This window comes from Acomys russatus, chromosome 9 (assembly GCF_903995435.1).
Source record: "Acomys russatus chromosome 9, mAcoRus1.1, whole genome shotgun sequence".
Classification (NCBI taxonomy): domain Eukaryota; kingdom Metazoa; phylum Chordata; class Mammalia; order Rodentia; family Muridae; genus Acomys; species Acomys russatus.
In genome coordinates this window covers 59,557,490-59,575,657 of record NC_067145.1, presented here as the reverse complement: position 1 = coordinate 59,575,657, position 18,168 = coordinate 59,557,490, and the positions used below count along the sequence as shown (strand labels likewise).

The 18,168-nt window shown below is 40.4% G+C and overlaps 2 protein-coding genes across 2 annotated transcripts in view; one reads left to right on the top strand and one right to left on the bottom strand.

Moving 5' to 3' along the window:
* The window catches only part of LOC127194016 (3-alpha-hydroxysteroid dehydrogenase), a 1,235,587-nt gene that overhangs the window by 111,947 nt on the left and 1,105,472 nt on the right, over window positions 1-18,168 (bottom strand). The gene's annotated exons all lie outside the window — the stretch shown is intronic.
* On the top strand, window positions 6,095-6,520 carry LOC127193561 (40S ribosomal protein S24-like). Its single transcript, XM_051150835.1, has one exon. The coding sequence runs from the start codon at window positions 6,095-6,097 to the stop codon at window positions 6,518-6,520; it is 426 nt and encodes a 141-aa protein (XP_051006792.1).

The window sequence follows — 18,168 nt, the reverse complement described above, 5'->3', positions numbered from 1 at the left end:
GGGGTTTTGAAGACCATCTATATCTATCTCTAGTATATCTGATTTGCTGTTCCTAACTATTTAGCATCTCTTCATCCTAGGAAGTATATTTCTATAATTAACTAAACTAGAACCTAACAAGACTACAAGTTCGGTTGACTATTAACCTGCATTTCTTAAACAGTTTGTAACAGTATCTTTCAAAAGAATTAGAACTTCCCATTGCATCTTTAAAGAATTACATTGGTAGCTCTACTTTATACAAAAGACAAAGGCTGAGAAAGAAATATATGAAACAACACCCTTCACAAAAGCCACAAACAATATAAAGTTTCTCGGTGTAACGGTGACCAAGCAAGTCAAAGACCTATATGAAAAAAACTTCAAGTCTTTGAAGAAAGAAATTAAAGAAGATATCAGAAGATAGAAAGATCTCCTCTTCTCATGGATCAGTTGGGCCAGGCTGGTAAGCAGTGGGCATGTGGAGAGAGATTCAAGTTCAAAGCTGCTCAGGTGTCCAACAAGACTCTTGGGGATATAAGCTCATAAGGGTTGTGGCCTGTCCCAACTCACCTTTGCTTGTTAGTCCTCTGTGTCCCAGATGGCCCAGGCCAGTAAGCAGTGAACGGGTGGAGAGTGATCCAAGCCCAAACTGCTTGGATTCCCCACAGGTCTCTTCAGGATAGTATCTAACCTGAGTTGTGGCCCGCTCCTGACACAGCTCTCCAAACTCAGTTTCACTGCGCTGATCCTCTTTTCCCCCGATGGGCCTGCTCTTTTCTGAGTATTCAGAGAAGTGCAGGGTGCTCAAAGCTTGTGACTCCTGAACCAAGGGATGTCTAGCCGTGATGGGGGTTGGAGGGCTGGTTGTGTTTAATTTTCAAAGCTTTGCCCTGATGACATTTCTACTTGATCATGCAATACAAGAAACAATGAGCCATCACTACAGACCTCACAGAAATGGTCACATTCTACAGATATGATTTGTCCCCCTGTGGCTATCAGCCTATAGAAACAGTGGACCTGCAGAAGTTAGAATTCTCCCAGGAATCATGCACTTGGAGAAGGGAAGACTGGGGTTCTAGGGGCAGCCAGATGACAAACCTTGTCCCTAAGAGAAAGAATTATGGTGTATTAGGCAATCTTTCAGGAGAGATTGGAGCTGAGAGGGACCACATCGTGACCACAGTACATAGTAGTACATAATTCACACCACGATAGTGTTCGTTTCAACTGAGACAACTCAGGGCCCCGGGTGAGATGTGTAGGTAGTGGTGGGGGGTAATATACACATACGCCCCTTGAAAAGTAATTATTAGAGAGTTTAGCTAGGATGCCACCAGCTCACAGAGCATTTTAAGTTTTGCATTTTTTTAAATCATGGACTAGGATAAGCTTATTCAAATATGAACAATATCACCCCAAGGAACCAGGAGAGTTAGTCACAAAGAGGAGACAAACCGGGTGTCAGAAACTGAAAAACTCAAGTGAAAGGTTTGGCTCAGACACTGATGGCCATGGTTAGAAATGAACCTCACGCTCAGTAGCTAGGAGCTGACCCCATTAAGTCTGTTATAAACCCAAGCCTTGGATGGCCAGGCAGCCAACCTCTGCAGCCGCCTATGTTAGTCGAGGGGCACCGCCAATGGGTCTGAGAACTAGGATGCACCAGCTGTACTCTGGAAGTAGAAAGCTGTCTGCATGGTTTTCAGTCCAGCTTACTTTCAATGCAAAAGGGAGAAGGCTCCTACCTAGAGTATTAGTCATTGCTAACTTGTACCAGCTGGGAGAGTCCTGAGACTGCAAGAGTCTGCCAGGCCAAGCTGCTGCAATGCTAAGCTTAGCCAGCAGAGGCTCCTAGAACACAAGAAAAGACCTGAGTGGAAGAGCACTGGTGTGGGCATGGCATCCCGAACTGGTGGGACTTTTAAGGAGGCCTAACTGGTAGAAAAGGCAGGAGACTCCAGCATTGTGTGACCCCTTCCCTCCACCTGGCCAAATACACTTTAGAAGACCCAGGAACACACACACACACACACACACACACACACACACACACACACACACACACACACACACACCCCTTTCAGAGATCTGAACTGACCAAAAACCAGGAAGGGCAGCCTGAAGTTAGAATCTGGAAAGTCCAAACCATGTATTACTCTTTTCAAAAAGTACAAGTTGGGGACTTGGGTGCCAGCTCAGTGGGCAACGCAGTTTCTGTATATGAGAACTTGTACCAGAATCTCTAAAACAGACAAAAATCAAAACAAAAGCAAATAAACAAACACAAAACCCTTGGACTCAGCACTCAAACACTCAGATAGAGGGTAGAGACAGGAGAATTCCTCAGCGCTCAGCAGAACAACAAAAAGAGGTCCTCCTCGAACAAGGCAATTGGTTGTCTGATCTCCCATGCTCACTGTAGCACGTGCACACACACACTCACAGAGAGAGAGAGAGAGAGAGAGAGAGAGAGGAGAGAGAGAGGAGTAGAGGGACTTTTTTTTTCTTAAGTATAAGATCGAAAGTGCAACCAGTTCTCCACCTCAGCCTTCCTGAACACTGGGTCTGGGGGGTCCTCACACCTATACACTGGGTCTGGGGGGGTCCTCACACCTGAACACTGAGTCTGGGGGGTCCTCACACCTGAACACTGGGTCTGGGGGTCCTCACACCTGAACACTGAGTCTGTGGGGTCCTCACACCTGAACACTGGGTCTGTGGGGTCCTCACACCTGAACACTGGGTCTGTGGGGTCCTCACACCTGAACACTGGGTCTGTGGGGTCCTCACACCTGAACACTGAGTCTGTGGGGTCCTCACACCTGAACACTGGGTCTGTGGGGTCCTCACACCTGAACACTGGGTCTGTGGGGTTCTCCTCACAGTCGCCTCCCAGAAAGGACCAGAAACTGACACCTTATTGATTTTCAACTGCTTCTGAAGCACCAGGGTTCATTTTGGACTTTAACTAGTTATGCTCTGTTTTGTTTTGTTTTGTTTTGTTTTGTTTTGTTTTGTTAATCTCTCTGAACCTAATGTTACTTTTTTTAGTTTAATAAATCCTTTCATTGTTATTAAATTATCAGCCCCACATCCCCAGGAAGAATTTACACACACACACATACACACACACACACACACACACACACACAGCCCATGAAGCTTTCTGATGCTTTGTCTTTTCTTTCCTGTGTTTCATCCCTTCTCTTATTATTGTATTTTGGTAGTTTTTAATTAATGTTTTAATTTTATTCTTAAGTTTATCAATTTTTCTTGCACATTTTTGTTTGTCAATTATATAAATACATCTCTCACTCATTGGTTAACTTCTATTATCTTATTCTTTTATTCTTTATTTTATTTAAAATTAACTGACATTTTTATTTTGCCTTTTCTTATATTTTCATTTATTTTATTCATTTCCTATATATACTTTTATGTTAAATAATTTCAATTACTTATATTTTCAATTTTTGTATTCTATTGCCATTGGTGGTATAGGCTCTAATTGGGTTTTAGTGTATTTCCATATTATGTTTAGTATGTTATTCCATTACAGTGGCTTGAATTTTAAGCTTTTGGTGGTATTAGAAACTGAGCCCTCAGGGTAGGCTGCTCACCAAAAAGATATCCAAACAAAACAAAACAAAAATACTCAAACTGAAATATGTACATATCAACACACATAAGTAGAACAAAACCCCAAATAACAACAACAAAAGGACAACATGATGTCTCCAAGACATCATAACACCTCCACTAATAAATCCAAAGGTAATGAAATGATTAAAGTGCTTAAAAAAGTAAAGTCTATCAACAATGTAAAAGGGAAGTCAGTAATATTGATGAATCTGGGAAAGAAAGAAAATCTGAAAATGAAAAGCAAATTGGAATATTGGAAAAGAAAAACTCAAGTAATAGAATAAAATTCACAGTCAAAAATGTATCTTTTCTTCATTAGCATTCAGTACATTTATTTCTCCAGATCTTGCTTTTTTGGAAGAAGTACTTCCTGAATCCATATGAATAGAGAATCTGCTTCCATCCCGGTGCAATCAACATGGAACCCAGGAAGCCAGAAGGCAATGCTCGAGACTGGTGATTTTCATTTTCCTACCAAGCTAGAGAACAACTTTAAATAGGGGAAACAGTACCCAGAATAACCAACAAATCTGATCACAATGACATAATGAGATCCTGAGGCAGATCAAACTCTAACCTTCTTGTGTCTTGTTCATGGATTACTTCAAGCCTATGGAAACAGAGAAGCAGAGGCAGGGGACTGGGCAAACTAGCTGGGTTGCCACTCCTTTTACATGTATTTTTCATTGGTCCTGCAATGCCACCATCACTACTGTCACTTCTTGTAGTTCCGCAAACTGATGTATGAGATTCATTTCCTGTCACTCTTCTGGTTAAACAGATACTGTTTCTTTTTTCCGTCCCAAGACATGAGAATAACAGAAATAATTACATCTAAAACTTGTTCCATTTTCATGCAACAGCATGGGAAAGCTGATGTGTAAGGCAGCAGTCCACATGAACCAGAGAGTTCAAACCAACTTGCTTATTTTATATGAATTCCTAAATATATTGTCATATCGTGATAAAGAAACACACTTCTTAATCAATTTTCTTTTTAGACTCTTTCAATCATAGTAAATCATGAAATGTATTTAGTGGTAATAAGATAGCATTAGATTAAACTAGGATGAATTGGCCTTCTAGGTTCTTGGTGATTTCTTTTGTCACCATGAACCCTTTGTTTTATCTTTCTTTGTGGAGTAGGGTGTGCATGATATGTGTATGAACATGTGTGTAAGTGTGAGTACACACATGTCTCAGTGTGGAAATCAGAGGAAGATCTCAGGAGCCAATCCATGCTCCTTACCTTCAATTTTGTTTGAGACAAGCCCCTTGCTGTTCCTGTTGAGTATGACGGACTATCTTATGAACAAGCACCCAGGGAGTCTCCCATCTCTGTCTCCTACCTCACTACAGAGACAGTGGAATTAGAGACACGGGCTACCATACAGACCTTTTACACAGAGTCTAGGAATCTGAGTCCTGGCCCTTATATTCACACATCAAGCATTTTGTCCACAGAGCCATCTCCACAGCCCATGAGGCACCTTCCCAGTCAGATATTCCCTGAAGCAGTCAGCTGCCCTATGCTACATGCATGCAGTGATACACACAGAGGGCAGTAAAAAATGATGACAGAGTGTTTCTAAAGTTTTTGACTCTTAAGAACGAAAATTGGAAACTAAAAAGAAAAAATAACCCTTTCAACTTCCACTCTTTGGCAAATATATTTTTGCTTTGTCATAGTTATGCTTGGTCATGACAGTGTAGTGACAACATTATACAGTATAAAGAGCAATACAGTTGGGTGCTGATTAGGTGTATAATGATTAACCACTGTTGGAAATTGTGTGCCAAGGTACAAACAGGGTCTTAGGGCCCACGGCTTTCACCTGTTATACAACCCTCAGAATCTATCAATATAGTCAGAATGCAGGAGACTAATTAAGTTAATGTGTGGCCTTACTCAAAATTATTCATAAAAGAAGAACTGGGAAGCATTTCACGACTGTAAATTTTAGAGTACGTGTATAGGATTTGAAATGTTGTTGCCGTCAAAATATTATAAAATGATTTTAAATGGAGCATATAGATTTTGCAGTGATGAAGAATGTTTAAGTACAGGAATTGAGCTTTTAAATGGAATGTTGTCATTCATACTGTCACATGGCTATATGCTCTGTGTGACAGAAACAGAAGGAGTTTTTAAATAGTCATTGCTTCTGAATATCTGTAGTATAAGTGGTTGCCTTATGTCATATTTCCTTTTTCAGTCATTAAAAGCAAATTTTATCATTTTCTCCTGTACTACTGATTTCCTTACAAATAACTAAGGAATGCTGAAAGCAGGAGAAATAGTCTTCCCCAGGGAAGAGTACATTAATTGGTTATCCTATACCAGTCAGTCCCCAGGAACATATATACAGGTAATGTTGCATAGACTCAGGAAAGAAAGTATATTTATGTATTTAGAAATATATACATCGCTCTTTTCCTCCTCTGCAGCTCAGGCACCATAGCCATCATGAACGACACAGTGACGATCCAGACGAGGAAGTTCGTGACAAACCATCTGCTTCAGAGGAAACAAATAGTCATCGACGTCCCTCACCCTGGGAAGGCAACAGTACCAAAGACAGAAATTTGGGAAAAGCTGGCCAAAATGCACAAAACCACACCAGATGTCATCTTTGTATTTGGATTCAGAACCCACTTTGGCAGTGGCGAGACGGCCAGCTTTGGCGTGATCTATGGTTCTCTAGATTATGCAAAGAAGAATGAACCGAAACACAGACTCGCAAGACACGGCCTTTGTGAGAAGAGAAAGACCTCCCGGAAACAGCGAAAGGAACGCAAGAAGAGAACGAAGAAGGCCAGGGGGACGGCAAAGGCCAACGTTGGTGCTGGCAAAAAGTGCCTGGAGACTGGACACAGGCAAAGGAGTGAGTAGATCTCTGGTGACTTGATTTGCTGTGATGTGCACATTTCTAAGGCCTGTTTCTCACTGCTGTTTCCGGCTCCACTTCTCTTCGTATCACACAAACCACTCCACCCCTCCTCGGCCATCGCTCTAACACATCTTAGAGGCGGTGAGTGGGCCTCTACATATCATCTGCCAGCTTGTGCCTACAAGTGTGCTTTATTTAAAAAAAGAGTTTTAAAAGATAAAGCCCTTTAACTATGGGAATAGAATGAAATTTCCCAAAGAGAAAATGACATTATTTATTATCATTATGATGATGATGATGATGACGATCACTATTATTATTACTATTATGAATTCACCTTACATCCAGACTGCAATCCACTTGCTCTTATCTTCCTGATCCTACCCTCCCTACCCCTCCGATCTACTCCCCTCCCTGAGACCTCTGACAGATGGGGTCCTCCTCCCCCTCTGTCTGACCACAGCCCATCAGGTCTCATCCTGACAGTCTGCACTCCCTTCCTCTGTGTTCCCACAAGGCTGTGATCCATTTCTAGCCAATGCTACATGGGAAAGGACCACGCTAGGGAAAGTTTCTATTTTATTTTGTAAGTGGTGCTTTTAAATGGTGGGTCTTCTTTTGTTGTACCTTGAAGATGTTGTAAGGATTTGAAAGCCAAGTTTTAAATGAGATTACAACAGGAAAACTGTTATGCCATAAGTAAAGATCTTTATTATATAAAGAATTTATACCATAATTATAAAGAAATTACGGGGGATCCAAGATGGCGGCAAGCAGTGTGGACCGTGTTTGGAGGCTCCAGTGAACAATTCAGGGAATTGCACAGATTTCTGAGCCAGGAACACCGGCAGCGGGAGGCACTAACTCAGCACAGCCACAGCTCCCTTGCTGTGGCACAGGCTGGGCGGAGCGCTCAGTTCCATACTAGGCACCACCTCAGCTCAGCAGCAGCTCCCCTGCGGTGACACAGTCTGGGCGGAGCGCTTGGTTCCACCACCGGCTCTAATTCAGCGCAGCCACAGTTCTCCTGCTGTGACGCAGGCTGGGCGGAGCGCTCAGTTCCACCAGAGGCGCTGGCTCAGAGCAGCCTCAGTTCTCCTGCGGTGACGAAGGCTGGGCAGAACCCTGAGTTCCACCACTGGCGCTAGCTCAGCGCAGCCGCAGTTCTCCTGCTGTGACGCAGGCTGGGCAGAGTGCTCAGCTCCACCAGAGGCCCTAGCTCGCCGCAGCTGCAGTTCTCTTGATGTGACACAGGCTGGGCGGAGCGCTCAGTTCCACCGGCTCTAAGAGTCTGGTTGGACACAGTGTGCAGTTTGAATCCAGAATTCCTGGCTGAGCTTGGCAGACAGTTCGGGCCCTGAGTCAATAACTCACCGCAGCACGCACTTTGGGCCAAAAGCCCCTAGCTGAGCTTGGTGCGTAGTACCAGCCCAAAAATTCTGACTGGACCCTGTTTGCATTTTGGGCCCAGAATTCCTAGCTGAGCTTGGCAGATGGTTCAGGCCCTGAGAATCTAGCTGAGTTAGGCCCGTGGTGCGGGCCCAGTGTCCCTGGCTGGACTTGGCAGGGGACCCAGAAGGCTGTGGATACCTTGGCCTGACCCAACACTCATTCAGAGACCCAGAACAATTGCAGGACCCACAGCACAGGGGGGCTGAAGATCACTGGCTGTGAGAGTCCAAAACAATAGGGCTAATCTCCTAACATCCACACCAGTGAAGCATCAGAGCTTACAGCCTATGTAAATCGTGAGAAAACAAGTGAATTTATCATCAGACTCCCTCCATCCAACTCTGGAATCTACCCAACAAAAACAAAGACGGCAAGATGTCTAAAGGACAGCGAAAAAGCATACACACACACAAAAACAAAACAAAACAGCTATCCCAAAGAAAACAACCCAGAGAACTCAAATACAACGGAAATACAAGAAAATGACCTCAAATCATTAGTAATGTGGATGGTAATGGAGGAAACAAATAAAATTCATAATCAAATGCAGGAAGATGCAGACAAACAGGTGAGAGACATAAAAGAAGCACATAGAGTGAAACTGGAAAAATTGTAGGAAAATGCAAAGAAGCAGATGAAAGAAATAAATAAAAGGGTTCAAGCTCTGAAGACTTATAAAGAGGCAATGGAAGAAACTCAGGAATATACAAAAAATCAGATGAAAGAAATCAAAAAATCAGTTCAAGATCTGAAAATGAAACTGGAGTCAATGATAAACACACAGACAGAAGAAAAATGAGAATGTGAGACCTCAGAGAAGAAGGCGAGCAACACAGAGGTGAGCTTTCCTAACAGAATCCAAGAGATGGAAGAACGAATCTCAGGTCTAGAAGATACAATCACAGATCTTGAAGCAATCATTAAAGAAAATGCCAAATCTGGAAAATTCCTGACACAAAACATCCAAGAGATTAAGGACACCATGAAAAGAAGAAATTTGAGGATAATAGGCATTGAAGAAAGATATCAGACTCCAAGGCCCAGAAACTATTCTCAACAAAATCATAGAAGAAAATTTCCCCAATCTAAAGACAGAGATGCTTATAAACATACAAGAGGCCTACAGAACACCAAATAGAATTGACCAGAAAAGAAAAACTGCCCGCCACATAACAATCAAAACACAAAACATGCAGAACAAAGAAAAAATATTAAAAGCTGCAAGGGAAAAGGGCCAAATAACATTTAATGGTAAACCTATCAGAATTACACCTGACTTCTCAGCAGAGACCATAAAAGCCAGAAGGGCCTGGACAGAGATCCTGCAAACCCTAAGAGACCACAGATGCCAGGCCAGACTACTTTACCCAGCAAAATTATCAATAACCATTGATGGAGAAAACAAAATATTCCAGGACAAAAACAAATTCAAACAGTACCTATCCACAAATCCAGCTTTACAGAAGGTACTAGAAGGAAAACTCCATCCCAAAGGGTCAAGCTACAACCAAAACTACCCAGGAAATAGATAACTATCCCATGGTAAAAACACAACTACACAAACGCTTGACTGGAAACAACATCAAAATTAAGACTCTTAACAGTCACTGGTCATTAATATCTCTCAACATCAATGGCCTCAATTCTCCAATAAAAAGACACAGACTAACTGAATGGGTACATAAACAAGATCCAACATTCTTCTGCATTCAAGAAACACATCTCACCCATAATGAAAGGCATTACCTCAGGGTAAAAGGTTGGAAAAAAATATTCCAAGCAAATGGTCACAAGAAGCAAGCAGGCGTAGCCATTTTAGTATCGAACAAAATAGACTTTCAACCAAAATTAATCAAAAGGGATGAGGAAGGACACTTCATACTCATCAAAGGTAAAGTCAACCAAGATGACATCACAAGTCTGAACATCTATGCTCCCAATACAAGGGCACCCACATTTGTAAAAGATCTGCTAAAAAAGCTTAAACCACACATCAATCCCCACACAGTAATAGTGGGAGACTTCAACACCCCACTCTCACTGAAGGATAAGTCATTGAAACATAAACTAAGCCGAGAAATAACATCATTAACCAATGCCATGGGTCAAATGGCAGATATCTATAGAACCTTTCACCCAAACAAGAAAGAATATACCTTCTTCTCTGCACCCCATGGAACCTTCTCCAAAATTGATCACATCGTAGGTCACAAAGCAAGCCTCAGTAGATACAAGAGGATTGAAATAATACCTTGTATCCTATCAGATCACCATGCTCTTAGGCTGCAATTCAACAACAGAAATAACAAAAAGCCTACAAGTACATGAAAACTAAACAACTCTCTGCTAAATGACACCTGGGTCAGGGAAGAAATAAAGAAAGAAATCAAGGAGTTTCTGAAATTCAATGAAAATGAAGGAACAATATACCCAAATTTGTGGGATACATTGAAAGCAGTGCTAAGAAGAAAATTCATAGCACTAAGTGCCTTTAAAAAAAAATTGAAAACATCGCACATAAGCATCTTAACGACACAACTGGAAGCCCTAGGAAAAAAAGAAGCAGAAACACCCAAGAGGAGTAGACGTCTGGAAATAATCAAACTCAGGGCTGAAATTAACAAATTAGAAACTAAGAAAACAGTCCAAAGAATCAACAAAACCAAGAGCAGGTTCTTTGAGAAAATCAACAAGATAGACAGACCGTTAGCCAAACTAACTAAAAGGCAGAGAGACAGTTTTGAAATCAACAAAATCAGAAATGAAAAGACATAACAACAGACACTGAAGAAATACAAAGAATCATAAGATCCTATTTTGAAGGCATATAAGCCACAAAATTTGAAAATCTAAGGGAAATGGATGATTTTCTTGATCAATTTCACTTGCCAAAGGTGTGTGAAGAACAGATAAACAAGCTAAATAGTCCCTTTTCCCCTACAGAAATAGAAGCAATCATCGATAGTCTCCCAACCAAAAAAAGCCCAGGGCCAGATGGTTTCAGTGCAGAATTCTACCAGACCTTCAAGGGCGAGCTAATACCGATACTATTCAAGCTACTCCAAAAGATAGAAATGGATGGAATATTACCAAATTCATTCTATAAGGCTATAGTCTCATTGATACCTAAACCTCACAAAAACTCAACAAAGAAAGAGAATTTCAGACCAATTTCTCTTATGAACATAGATGCAAAAATACTAAATAAAATATTTGCAAAATGAATACAAGAACACATCAAAGATATCATTCATCATGACCAAGTAGGCTTTCTTCCAGGCATGCAGGGATGATTTAATATAGAGAAATCCATCAATGTAATCCACCATTTAGACAAACTGAAAATAAAATAAACCACATGATCATCTGTTTAGATGCAGAGAAAGCATTTGATAAAACCCAACACCCATTCATGTTTAAAGTTTTAGAGAGATCAGGAATGCAAGGCACTTTCCTCAACATAATAAAGGTTATATACAGCAAGCCAATAGCCAAAATCAAAGTAAATGGTGAGATACTCAAGGAAATTCCTCTAAAATCGGGAACAAGGCAAGGCTGCCCACTCTCTCCATATCTCTTCAATATAGTACTCAAAGTTCTAGCCAGAGCAATAAGACAACAAAAGGAGATCAAGTGTATTCAAATGGGAAAGGAGGAAGTCAAATTATCCCTATTTGCAGATGATATGATAGTGTACATAAGTGACCCTCAAAATTCCACCAGAGAACTCCTACAGCTGATAAGCACCTTCAGCAGATTAGCTGGATACAAAATTAACTCAAACAAGTCTGTATCCTTCCTATACACAAATGACAAGCTTGCAGAGGAAGAAATTAGGAAAACCACACACTTCACATTAGCCACAAGCAATATAAAATATCTAGGAGTTACTCTAACTAAGCAAGTGAAGGACTTGTTTGAAAAAATTTTCAAAACTCTGAAGAAAGAGGTTGAAGATGATCTGAGAAGATGGAATGATCTTCCTTGCTCATGGATCGGAGGAATTAACATAGTAAAAATGGCCATCCTGCCAAAAGCAATCTACAGATTCAATGCAATCCCTATCAAAATACCTACACAATTTTTTAAAGACATTGAAAGTTCAATTCTGAACCTCATATGGAAAAACAAAAAACCCAGAATAGCTAAAACAATCTTGTACAATAAAAGGTGCTTCGGAGGAATCTCCATACCTGATCTCAAACTGTGCTATAAAGCAATAATAATTAAAACAGCTTGGTACTACACAGCAACAGGCTGGTTGATCAGTGGAATCGAATCAAAGACCCAGATATGAATCCACGCACATATGGTCACTTGATTTTTGACAAAGAAGCCAAATCCATTCAATGGAAAAAGGATAGCATCTTCAACAAATGGTGCTGGTCTAACTGGAGGTCTATGTGTAAAAAAAAAGTAACTGGACCCATATTTGTCACCTTGCACAAAACTCAAATCCAAGTGGTGTTAATGCCGGCTGGTGCTCTGGAGAGGGTCCAGGGTAGATTCTCTGGTATTGGAATGCAGATGTCCTTCTAGTTTACTTTATCTCTTGGGTGACCAGAGCTGATGGCTCAGGCAGCTGATCAGGATTAAAAGAAGAAAAAGGAAGGAAAGGGAAAAAGAGCCCAAGGTTTCTTCTCTAGGGACTGGCTGTACTGAGGCTGAGGAGAACTTAACCTGACCACCTTTTTTCCTATGGTTGAGGCTGTAAAAGCGGCTTCTGGCTAGAAACTGCACGGGGTCGTAAAAGGAGGCTCTTTGATCTGTAGATAGGCCTCTTTACGGAGATCTCCAATAAGTTGGTGTAAACTTAGGCTTTTTAGCCATAGAAGGCTGATGCCCCTGAGTCTGCTAACTTATTTGCTAATCTATAGAGAAATAAAAAGTAAGAGAGAGAGATAGAAAATCAACCACTCACACACATACATTCAAGAGAAGAGGACCAGGAGAAAAGGTGGATGAAGTCAGGTGTTTTAACTTCAATTGAAGTTAAGCTGCTCAATCTTTTCTCCTCTGTTCTCCCTCATTTTCTCCTCTGTTCTCCCTCATTTCCTCCTCTGTTCTCCTTCATTTTCTCCTCTGTTCTCCTTCCTTTTCTCCTTTGTTCTCCTGCTCACGTTTATTGTAGCCCATATTTATACTTCTGAGAAAAGGAATTACCTCATAGTCAGAAGAGTACAATTAATCACAAAAGCAGATGAATTCTAAAATACAACAGGTTACATGCTTTAAATCTAAACATTTCTTATCTATGTATCCATTATGTAAGTTCCTGGTGAGTTCAAAATGACAAAGGTTGGCAGGGTCTAAGGTTAACAGGGTCTGAAACTTACAAGAGTATACAACCTATCATTTAGGACGGATCTGAGTATACATTATCCAGCTATCTCTTAGTTCATATGAGCTCAGGACAATAATTCTGCCTGTCTTTCATTCTAAGAAACAGAGTAAATTCAACCATCTCTAGGTAACTTCATTCCACATAGGTTCACATGGAGTTTAAACAAATTTGGCTATATTATGGTCAAATACCAGGATTCGTGGTGCCATCTGCAGTGGAGGCTTATCTGAAGCCACAAATCTGCTGGTAGGCTATCCTAGTGAGGCATCTGGAGGTCCACAAAGGTATTTATTGCAGCCATAAACTAACTTTAACTTTTAAAACTATTTGAGCCAAATCAGGGATTAATTCATCTGGATAACAAAAAGTACATCTTCAATAAGATCCTCTAGGAAGTTTGCTCAATCAGAGCTGGTCAGTACCCAGAAGCTAACAATTCACACCAATGCCAGATGTATTTATTTTTGGTTTTTGGAGACGGGGTTTCTCTGTGTAATCTTGGCTATCCTGGACTCACTTTGTAGACCGGGCTGGCCATGAATATAGTCCTGGCTGTCCTGGGCTTACTTTGTAGACCAAGCTGGCCCTAGACTCACAGTGATTCACCTCCCTCTGCCTCCCTGGGTGCTGGGATTAAAGGCATGCGCCACCATGCCCAGCTCCAATGCCAGATTTCAGAGAGATACAGCAGTACACAATTGACAGGGTAGTCAGAGGTTGGAAGCAATTCTGGGGCACATCACAATACAGACCTTGCAAATATCGGATCACCTCCAGAGATATCTCATGCCTCCTGGACTTTCCCAAATCAATGACTCCTGACAGCATGTCAGAGGCTGGAAGCAGTTTCGGGGTACATCGTGGTATAAGGCCTTGCAAACACCAGATCACCTCCTAGACAGCCCACATGCCTAGTGAGCTCCCTGAACAGGGCGGGTCTTGGCAAAGTGGATTAAAGACCTCAACATAAAACCAGAGACACTAAGTCACTTAGAAGAAAAAGTGGGGAAAAGCCTGGAACATACTGGCACAGGAGACAACTTCCTGAACAGAACACCAATGGCCCAGGCCTTAATGTCAACCATTAATAAATGGGACCTCATGAGGCTGAGAAGCTTCTGTAAGGCAGGAGACACTGTCAAGAGAACAAAGAGACAGCCTACAGACTGGGAAAAGATCTTCACCAACCCTACATCTGACAAAGGTCTAATATCCAAAATATATAAAGAACTCAAGAAATTAAACACCACCAAACCAAATAACCCAATTGAGAAATGGGGCTTGGAACTAAACAGAGAATTCTCAACAGAGGAATATCAAATGGCTGAGAAACACTTAAAGAAATGCTCAACCTCCTTAGTCATCAGGGAAATGTAAATCAAAACAACTCTGAGATTCCATCTTACACCCATCAGAATGGCTAAGATCAAAAATTCAAGTGACACCACATGCTGGCGAGGATGTGGGGAGAGAAGAACACTCCTTCATTGCTGGTGGGAATGCAAACTAGTACAGCCACTTTGGAAATCTATCTGGTGCTATCTCAGAAAAATGGGAATAGGGCTTCCTCAAGACCCAGCTATTCCACTCCTTGGAATATACCCAGAAGATGCTCCAGCACACAACAAGAACATTTGCTCAACCATGTTCATAGCAGCCTTATTCATAATAGCCAGAACATGGAAACAGCCTAAGTGTCCATCAGTAGAAGAATGGATAAAGAAACTGTGGTACATATACACTATGAAATACTACTCAGCTATTAAAAACAAGGAATTCCCAAATTTTGTGGATAAATGGATTGGGCTAGAAATGATCATAATGAGTGAGTTAACCCAGAAGCAGAAAGACTCAAATGGTATATACTCACTTATATCTGCATACTAGCCCAAGGCGTATGTCCCACGAAAGCCTTCACTTACCAGGAAACAGGGACAGAGGGGAGGATATCCTATTGGGACTCTAAATGAGAGAAGCATGGGAGAATAGCAAAGTAGAAGGATCCAAAGGGTCCTAGAAACCTACAAGAAGAACATTATGATAGGCAGATTTGGGCCCAGGGGTTCCGCTCAAACTATGGCACGAGCCAAGGACAATACAGGCGGTAAACTTTAAACCCCTACCCAGATCTAGCCAATGGACAGAACATTCTCCACAGTTGAGTGGAGAGTGGGGTATGACTTTCACACGAACTCTGGTGCCTCATATTTGACCATGTCCCCTGGAGGGGGAGACCTGGTGGTACTCAGAGGAAGGATAGCAGGTTACTAAGAAGAGACTTGATACCCTATGAGCATATACAGGGGGAGGTAATCCCCCTCAGGAACAGTCATAAGGGAGGGGAATAATGGGAAATGAGAGGGAGGGAAGAATGGGAGGATACAAGGGATGGGATAAACATTGAGATGTAACAAGAATAAATTAAAAAAAAAAAAGAAATTACATGAGCATGAGATTACAACATGAAAAACTGTTATTTATACCTATAAGTAAATGTCTTTATTTTGAAAACAATTTATATAAATTATTAAAATCTTCATAATGTTATATGATAAACTCATGTGTTCTTTTGTGCCTAAAACTGAGTTTATCCAATGACAGCTTCACCAACAAAAATTTCACCAAGTACCCAGCAATAAGTTACTGTCCTGAGTTCCAAGAGATAAAAAAGTCACTACTATAATATATGTGTGTGTGTATGTATATATATATATATATACACTCATAAATTCATAAATTTAATTAAGATGTGAGCATAGTTCTCTATTCTGTTGTGACAAATCATATTTCTATTATTCTAAAGTTGACCTGTCCTGACAAATGTCAAAGGAAAATATAGTGCCTCATAGATCAGGGCTAAGGCCTTGGTGCTCACATCTTCATTAAACATTATTTCTGGTGTCAAGTTCTTGTTGTTTCAGATTTAAAATTGGGTTCCATGAACTCAAGCTGATCAGTTCCTATACAAGTCTAAGTATTCAAAGTATGCTGAATGGTGAACTCAGGAAAAGATAATTAGACTTCAATTATTCTCTCTCTAATTTGTTATTCAGAATTTTTTCTGATGAGTACAGCCTTTGTTTTCAACTATTAGTCTGTTTTTTACCAACTTCATGGGAGAATGTGTCTATAATAGAAAAAAATCTGCTTTTACTTTCATGGGCCCATTTATTTACAGCTGAGTCTCTGTCTTGTGCATTCTTATTCATTTGGACTGTGGTAAAGCAGGTATGACTAAGCTTCAAAACTTGCCAAGCAGTTGTAAAGTCTAAGTAAGATGAGCAACCACTATCAACAAAATCATCACTTTCTCCCTATGACTGTAACAACCACAGCTTTTCCCCTCCAAAGTGATTGTTTCAGACATTGATGCTCATTTTGTTGGCCTTTTCACATGATCCCTGTGCAAAGTGAGCTGTGATCCATTTGTAGCCAAAGGTATATGAGAGAGAACCATGCTGGGGCAAGAGCCAATTTGATTTTGTAAGTGATGTTTTTAAAAGGTGCATCTTCTTCGGTTGTAATCACACCATTGCTCCATAGGGGCTGAGGTTACTGCAGCTCCATTCACCCAGCCTAAACTTGAGGTCAACACACAGAGCAAGTGACAGTAGAAGATAGAAAGAGAGAAGGATTCTCAATGGACAGTATCCAGAGCTAGGTTTCCCATCAGGCTTCTTTTCATGGAAGTAAGTATTTCTGAGATGGTTAAGCCAATATATATAATATAGTGTAGTTTATAACCTAAATATATCCTAACAACTGCAATTGAAGGTACCTAACTCTGCCATGACACACCCATTTCCCATTGCACTTTCCATATATCCAAACACACCTAAAATTTCTGAACATTTGTGAATCCATAGAGAGATTATAAGCCTTTGTGAATCTAAAAAAAGGTCAAAATATTGAGTAACAGGGGCTGGGGAGATATGCAGGGACTAAAAAGTTACATTCACAAAAAAAGAAAAAGAAAAAATTTTAAATGAATATTTTAAAAATATCTTGAGCAATAGTACATAAGAATTAATTCTGAAAAGGTAATGGTGTATAAAAGGCACTTCATTCTCTTTAAATATTAAAAGTTTGGTCAGTTTTCTAAGAATTGAGAAAGGCTATTGGTCATCATTTTAATCATTCTTTCAAATGCAAAAACATAAAAATTAGTTTCATGTATTTTCTATGTTTCATAAATACTTTATAGGAAATACTTTTTTATTTAAATAAAATTTCTAAAGAAAGCACCATAGACCTAGACTTGCTATCTAATATTAACTGCTATTATGAGGTTAAGTTGTATGTAAGACGTCATAAGGAAATTCTTCTAAAGTGATGAGCACAAGGTTGGGACTTATAAGATCAGTTCCTAAAACTACTTTGAAGAAAAAATAGTAATAAATGGTAACTGTTGGTGCCCAGGCCACTTGGTGCCAGGCAGTTCTTCACAATGTGGGATCTGAAACACAGTAAAACTACCTACTTTGGGGACCGTGCTGCTACTAATTGTTGGGTCTTTACTTGGTTTCTGTAGACAGTTGCCAGACCCTGTATGATGCCACTTAACCTAGGTCACATGGTTTTTCTGATGTCTTCATAAGGAAAAGCTTGAAGCTTCCTAGCCCAACATTGTGTAAACATCTTTACACACTAAATTTTCAGGGACTTGTAGATCCCAATCCATCAATGGTTCACAATACTTTTAAGTATTTTTAAATGTATTATAGTTGAATTTGGTTCTGTTTTTTTTTTTCTTTAAAAAAGTAATGATAAGAATAACTCTTGACTGTGTCATTAGATTAAATATGTGAAAGGCATCTTTTGTTTGTAAGATGTAACTATCTAAATACATACATA

Excerpts from the sequence above, each read along its gene's own strand:
- LOC127193561 (XM_051150835.1), top strand. The coding sequence starts at position 6,095 with ATGAACGACACAGTGACGATCCAGACGAGGAAGTTCGTGACAAACCAT.